We start from the raw sequence: 8,031 nt of genomic DNA on the forward strand, positions 1-8,031 counted from the left end.
ATACAAGTAGCGTAGAAAATAAACTTAGTAAAGAAGCTTGATTCATGCCTTCTCCCCCTCCCGGCACCTCTTTCCTGCCCCACCAAATCATAGCATATACACCATGCCCCCCTGCACATTTACAACGTTACCCCGGGGCACAAAGTGCCGTACTAAGCCAGCCGGTCATTCCGGGTCTCTGCACTGACTGATAGCAAAGTAACTTTAAACCGGTATTTATGTCCACATTTAGCTAAAAATTTAACTAGCCAGCTAAATCTGTAGTTTGTATGCAAATGCAATTTGATTGGCTCTTGTAATGCTGAACCTTTATGCCAATGAAAGCATAAAGTCGGCGGAGCCAGTTAATTATTTAGCTAAATGTCAAATCTTCTAGGGATACGGTCTCAAACAGTTCTGGCGAGTTTTAAGTTAGCTGCTGCATTTGTGAATGTTTTTGGATTCCTCTGACAGTCGGTACACACTTTCAGACTGTTATCCCGAGGCTGTATAAGCCTGAATGCCATCTCTGTCCATGCAGTTTCATAGAAATAACGGCATCCATTTTTCCACTGTGGCGATTCAGTTATTTTTGGTGATCTGAGCAAAGATACCGCTGCAGAATCAAATGAGCCAAGTACTTGAGCTTTGGGGTTTGTTATCTGCATTTATTTTTATATAGCGCCTTTCATAGTGGAGCACCATCACAAAGTGCTTTACAAGATACGAGACTAGGGTGTGTGAACTATGCATCAGCTGCAGAGTCACTTATAACAACGTCTCAACCCAAAGATTCAGCACAAGGAGGTTCAGCGACTTGCTCAGGGTCACACAGTGAATCAATGGCAGACCTGGGATTTAAACCGTTGGCCTCCTGGTTACAAACACTGTTAGTGAGTTTTATTTTTTATTAGATTAGTCTTTGTATGTGTAGCGATCCCGGTTCCCGCAGGCAGGCGCATCACACAGGGCGAGGCAATCCACACACAAGCGAAGCGCGGGCGTGAACCCGGGACCTCTCGTACTAAAGCATAGCGTCGATACCGCTGTACAGAAGAACCGTACAAAAGAGGAAATTGCTGGTTTAAAAGGCATGTCATATTCAACAGGCTAAAATAATTGAATATATTCAGTCTTGAACAAAGAAGACTACGAGACAATGTGATTCAAGCATTCAAAATTCTAAAAGGCATTGACAATGTCGACCCAAGGGACTTTTTCAACCTGAAAAAAGAAACAAAGACGAGGGGTCACAAATGGAGATTAGATAAAGGGGCATTCAGAACAGAAAATAGGAGCAACTTTTTTACATAGAGAATTGTGAAGGTCTGGAACCAACTCCCCAGTAATGTTGTTGAAGCCGACACCCCGGGATCCTTCAAGAAGCTGCTTGATAAGATTCTGGGATCAATAAGCTACTGACAACCAAACCAGCAAGATGGGCCGAATGGCCTCCTCTTGTTTCTAAACTTTCTTATGTTCTTGTGTTCTAAATTGAAGAAAAATTGTCCCGCACAGTCATTCTCCATTGCTAGTAATGATCTATTCAGGGATACCAAGATATTTAGTGAGCAAGGGGCCTGAGTGTGAAAAACTACATTATAAAAGATGCAGCGCAAGACATTATATATTCCTGAACAAAATGGGGCACCACAGCACTTGTGAGATTGCTTGAACATTAAAACCTTTTGGCAGTTTTTTAATGAGATAATTAGCTATTAATTCAGAAATACCACAAAAAAACACAACAGTATTTAATGATGGTTTTATTGGTGTGATTGAGCTTTCTGGTCTCTGCAGTGTTAAACGACAGGAATCTGACAGACAGGCTCTGCAAGTATGAATTAAATGAAGCTTGTATTCATGAAACTATAATATACACCCATGCAAAAAATCTGACGTCATTTCAAGGATTTACATTTTAATAACTGAGAAAATCAAGGGTCAGAAGACAAGTTCATTTTGACAAAAGGATCAAAAACTCCAATTGCATCTCAGGGTCTTATACACTCTCAGCTTCCACTAGACTGAGTCCTCTTGTGATGAAGGTACAGTGCTGCTGCTCCTAGTGAAGTGTCTGGATACTGTGTGCTTCTTCAACTGGGAGTGGAAAATAAAATCTCTCTTATTGAGTGCAGTGAGTTGACTGCTCCCCTGTGTGAACCCGAAGGTGTGACATCAGATTTCCTGCCTGAGTGAATCTCTTCCCACAGTAATCACAGCTATATGGCTTTTCTCCTGTGTGAATTCGTTGGTGGGCTTTAAGGTGGGATACTTGATTGAAACTCTTCTCACACTCAGTGCAGCTATAAGGTTTCTCTCCTGTGTGAATTCGCTGGTGTCTTTTCAAGTCTGTAGACAGAGTGAATCTCTTCCCACAGAAATTACAGCTATACGGCTTCTCTCCTGTGTGAATTCGCTGGTGGGCTTTAAGACGGGATACTTGTTTAAAACTCTTCTCACACTGAGTGCAGCGATACGGTTTCTCTCCTGTGTGAGATCTCTGGTGTATCCTGAGCTCTTCTGCTGTATTGAAATCCTTTGCGCAGTCAGTGCAGTGATACAGCTTCCCTCCTGTGTGAATTCTCTGATGCAATGTCAGGGTTCCTAGCTGAGTGAAACTCTTCTGACACCCACTAGAGTGAAACAGCTTCTTTCGATGGTGAATTAGCTGGTGTGTTTTAAGATGGTGTAACTTCTCTCCTGTGTGAAAGCGACGGTGTCTCTTCAAATCTGTAGAAGTATTAAAACTCTGTCCACATTCAGTGCAGCAGTACGGTCTTTCCCCTGTGTGAATTCTGTGGTGTCTTTTCAGCTCTGTTGATGTACTGAGACTTTTCCCACATAGAGTATATAGATGCAGTTGCTCTCCTGTGTGACTTTGCTGCCGTCTTTCAAAGTGGTCTGAACCCCCCTCTTCAATGGGGTCAGATTCAAGTTCAAGGACCTCATCTTTAATGATGACCGGTTCAATTCCAGGGATCTCTTCATTAATGTGCTCAGGATCTAGTGCAGGTTCCTCCTCCTCCTCCCCTTCAATAGATGTCAGCTCTGTAGCCTGCTTTGGACTCCTGCACCATTCCTGGGCAAAGAGCTCCTCTTGAATGGGAGCTGATTCTGCCTTCGACCCTTCCTCAGCATGAGGGAGAGCATTTCTCTGTGCAGGACCTGTGTCAAAGAGAAGAGTGAAACACTGTAAAATCTACGTCGTAACTGTGTTTGTTCCAGACTGCACATTCATCGTGTCATAATAATGTGAGAAGTGCAACCCTCAATGTGTTCTGGTGGATCCTTAGATGTCTTAGTAAAATGATTCTCCCGCTTCCCAGGAGTATGACGAGAGAAATGCACCAATAGGATAGTTCTGTGCAGCTGAGTGTCTCTGAGATCGTCAAAGACATTGTAAATGATACAAACTGCATCGATCTCAAGCAAGCAATCCAGAGTAAATTATATATATATATATATATATATATATATATATAGATATATAGATAGATAGATAGATAGATAGATAGATAGATAGATAGATAGATAGATAGATAAAACATTTTAGGAAAACAACCACATTTAAGAACAAGGAGCACATAACGAATTAAAGAACACAGCCAGTAGTTTATATCCATCCACCCCGCATTCCTGAAGAAAGCAACGCGGCTGTATTAAATATCTGCTCACCTTCCACTGCGTGTCTCCACTCCGCTGCCCTTGTGTGCTCCAAACTGCGCTCTCCCTGCTCCAGCTCGGGTACATGAATGATATCAAACCCAACCCCGCAGTATTGTTCACTGGTGTTCGTGAGAGATTGTGTAAAGTTCTTATCGCCAGTGCTCGTGTATTCTCCGCCCCGCATCGATTTCAACTCGCTCTCCGCTATTTCCAATCGCAATCTCACGCTTTCGAATTCGTGGTCTCTCTCGTCCAGTCTGAGGTGGAAAACTGCACATTTACTGTCCACGAACTTTGCTAATGCAGACATGACGCTCAGCACAGCCGCTTTCACTGCAGGCTCGATAGCAGAGGCGAGTTCTTCTTCCAGGAGAGACGCGGAGGATGCGCGCATATCCATCTCTTCTTTCATTTCAGAGACGCGTCTCATAAACACGATGCGTTCTTTTATCCTCTGCTGAAGTGAAGACTGTCTGAACTGGAACAGTTATATCAGGGATCCTCTGAGCTGAACACTATCCGTTACTGATCACACTGAGCACAGCGTGTGAACGAGTTCAGCTCTGAAACTGCGGTAGCCATGTACCTCCTCCCAGACACAAGGACTGTGTACTTCCGTGTTATTATTCCACACAGTGTAACATTGTAGCAGCCAGTCTGTTACAGCGCTGGCGCCACCTACCGGACACCTCCCACGGGTACCATGGAAACCTATAGAGTTGTGTTATTAATTAAATTCGCACCGAATACAATCAATTCTCATTAAACGAGCTCGGATAGTAGTATCCAGATAAAACGTACTTACCTTGCGTAACACCTTGTTTGTATATATAAGCCATATTAGATTCCACATATACGCGAGTACCACACGTCTTCCTCGTTAGTATAGTGGTCAGTATCCCCGCCTGTCACGCGGGAGACCGGGGTTCAATTCCCCGACGGGGAGATGCATTTTCTAAAATTATTTTTCTGATCATTATTTATAACATAAGAATACAATAATGTCTAGTTAAATGTTACCAGTATTCAAATATACACATTCATCTAAACATTACAGAACGAGACCTTTCAGTATTGTCGTAAAGAGAAAACAGTTCTCAACGCTGGTGGGGGGGGAGCTAACATGGGTGTGTTCGTCTGCGGCTGACCTCACGGTATGTGCAGACGGAGCGTGAGCATATTTGGCATGGGAAGAGCAGGTGGAATTAGGTACTGTTATTGTTATATATCAGCCAGTTATATCTACTGCATGGATTAAGGTTAAAATTCACATTCACTGAATCACCTTTGGTGTGTATATACACACACACACACACACGCACGCACGCACGATACTCTGTTCAGCAATAGTCATTCGTGTCTGCGTGACTTCTGATGTCGACTGAGATCAAGCACGGGGCGAAACTTTAACAGTTTTTGCGCAGAATGACAAAAACTCTGCAGGTCTCCTCATAGATCAGCCCGGCGGATAGCAGGCTTGGTGATGCCCTGGATGTTATCACGGAGCACTTTGCGATGACGCTTGACCTCGATAGCCTTTGCCTCTTCCAGCCATACTAACGATGCGTATTATAAAAATAACACAATCATTGAAACGGGGTCTGCGGTTCTACTATATAGACACAGATCGGACCTGATTGAGAAAGAAGCCAGCAGAGAAGAGCGCGCACACCGTGGTACCGCCCACCCTGAGCCGTGTCTCCGAGCGCGTGTTAACCACGACACTGCTGAATTCAATTTAATTCTGCAGTATTTGGTGCTTTTTGGTTTAAATACTGTATCTTTAATAAAATGACAAAATACGAAATACGTTGATTCATGTTTTTTTTCCAACATACGGGTACTTATTTCCTGCTTTTACAGATCTATGTATAGACTATGGATGGAATAACGTATTCGTATTCCTAACCCTAACCCCCCCCCCCCCCCCCCCCCCCCCGTTCAGTACAGATAACAAACAACACAGAAAAGAAAGGTGTTTTTAAAACAAAACAAAAAATTCTGGTACAACTTCTTTTGGCATGATCAGCTCAAATCTGGCAGTGCACAATGAAACTTCAACATGTATGGAACATGGATACAGTGAAGAACAATTGTCCCCCAATTTTGCCTTGCTAACAATGGATACCAAGATATTTAGAGAGTAAGGGACCATATAAGCCTCACCACAAGTAATTACATATTCCTAAACGACTAGGGAACCACCGCACTTGTGAGATTGTGGTGGAGGGTGTTCAGATACGCAATTAAAATAATGAACGTGTGTAATGGTTTAATTCAGGTTCATTTCTCCCAAACTAGCTCAAGACCCCTAGGAAGCAATTGCACAATAAAACATGCAATGCTGTTATATCTTTTATACATTAACAAAAGTTTACAAATAAAATACAGTAAAAAAAGTATAGAAGGTTAATAACAAAATAGCATTAATGTGCACAAGCAGTAACAGTTATGCAGTGTGAATGGCAGGTGAAAGCAACGCATGACCTTGTCTATTCTGTAAGAACTAATTATATTCTTGATATAATAATATGAACATGCAACCAGGATAATTGTTTGAGTCAGTAAATAAATAAATATAAATTTAGTGAATTCTAATTAATAGGATATTACGAACTCATAATTAATTCTTTATCAATCTACTGTTAAATATATATTTAGAATCACAGAACAAAATAATTTTATCACCCATTCACCTGTTCCTCGGGGAAGATAAGACTCAGCACCCTTTATTCAAGTTCATAGATCAATTATTCTAACTGTTAGCTGTAATCAACTTTCATGGAAGATTAAAACTAGACTTTCTTTTGCAAGAAAACTAAATATAGCACCCACTCTTTTTACTTTACACCACTATCAGCTTTTCTGCAGATCTGTTTTTATTCTTTGATTTGTTTCTATTCTTTACTTTAATTAGGAATACTCAGTTAGTTACGCAGAGTTGAGACAGTGTGTCACATCTTGTAGTACGCTGTCCTCTTTCGGTCTTTGTTTAACAAAACAGAAATTCTTCAGTAAAATGGACCATTCGCAGTAGATCCATTCAGTCAATTAATTGTTTAATCATTAGTTATCCTCCCTCATGATGATCCCAGATAAGCTCTTTCTATTTTAATGTCATTTAAACTGTCATTGAGTCTTTTTCAATTGTATTGATTATTGGGTGTTTTCTAGATATCATTCAGAGCTGTAGTTTAAGAAGTCACATATTTATGTGGGTAGTTGCAGTCCAAGATGTTAAAAGCAAGCTCCCTTTTGCCTGACCCTAAAGATGAAGACAGCCTCTTGGTTGCCCTTTAAGTTTTCTAAACTTACCATAGCTTTCATTGCTCACAACAACTATATTGAATTAGCTGCGACACCTGGCACTTCTAGGGAGTCAAACTTGGTCAAGCCTGTGGGCCTCTCTGATTGGTGCAGCTATGGTTACCGAGCCAGACTACTTCCTTTTTCATCTTTTATTAATATACTGCAGAATCTGTACAATTATAAATAAGTTTGAAACACAAAGAACAAAGACTACACTCCTTGTCTTTCTGCTTGTCACAGAGACTAGGCCAGCTGCCTTCAGGCATGCATGCTGAATCGTATTAAGCTGTTATGTTCCTACAACATGGTTTGAACATTAAAACCATTTGCCAATTTCTAAAGAGGAGATGATTAGCTATTCATTCAGGAACTCCAAAGAAAAAAAAAATCATTAAGATATTATGGAATCTGATAAACAGGCTCTGTAAGTATTAATTCAATTAAACTTATATTCATGGAACTATAATATACATCCTTGCAAAACATCAGACAATTCCCAGGATTTATATTTTAATAACTCAGACAATCAGGGATCAGAAGATGACAAGTTCATTTTGACAAAGGGATCGAGAACTCAAATTGCATCTCAGGGTCTTATATACTCTCAGTTTCCACTAGACTGAGTCCTCTTGTGATGAAGGGACAGTGCTGCTGCTCCTAGTGAAGTGTCTGGATACTCTGTGCTTTTTCAACTGGGAGTGGAAAATAAAATTTCTCTTATTGAGCGCAGTGAGTCGACTGCTCCCCTGTGTGAACCCGAAGGTGTGACACCAGTTTTTCAGTCCGATTGACTCTCTTCCCACAGTGTTCACAGGCATACGGCTTCTCTCCGGTGTGAATTTGTTGATGTACTGTCAGTCCTCCTGAGCGGGCAAAACTCTTCCCACAGAAATCACAGCTATAAGGTTTCTCTCCTGTGTGAATTCGCTGGTGTCTTTTCAGGTCTCCGGACAGAATGAAACTCTTCCCACAGTCAGCACAGTGATACTGTTTCTCTCCCATGTGAATTCGCTGGTGGGCTTTAAGCTTCGATCCTTGACTGAAACTCTTCTCACACTCAGAACAGTGATACAG

General features: G+C 41.5%; 1 protein-coding gene and 1 non-coding gene across 2 annotated transcripts in view; one reads left to right on the top strand and one right to left on the bottom strand.

The window, feature by feature from the left end:
- Positions 1 to 1,747: 1,747 nt before the first annotated feature.
- Positions 1,748 to 8,031, bottom strand: part of LOC121307337 (zinc finger protein 850-like) — a 13,298-nt gene continuing 7,014 nt past the window's right edge. The window contains exons 3-4 of the mRNA XM_041239513.1: positions 3,658 to 4,133; positions 1,748 to 3,147 (exon numbers count right to left, since the gene is read on the bottom strand). Coding sequence (XP_041095447.1) covers positions 2,105 to 3,147; positions 3,658 to 4,133 — 1,519 coding nt within the window. The 3' untranslated portion in view covers positions 1,748 to 2,104. The remainder of the gene's footprint in view (positions 3,148 to 3,657; positions 4,134 to 8,031) is intronic.
- Positions 4,523 to 4,594, top strand: trnad-guc. The gene has a single exon. It is a non-coding gene; the product is annotated as a tRNA-Asp (tRNA).

The sequence above is a fragment of the Polyodon spathula genome, chromosome 55 (assembly GCF_017654505.1).
Source record: "Polyodon spathula isolate WHYD16114869_AA chromosome 55, ASM1765450v1, whole genome shotgun sequence".
Taxonomy (NCBI): domain Eukaryota; kingdom Metazoa; phylum Chordata; class Actinopteri; order Acipenseriformes; family Polyodontidae; genus Polyodon; species Polyodon spathula.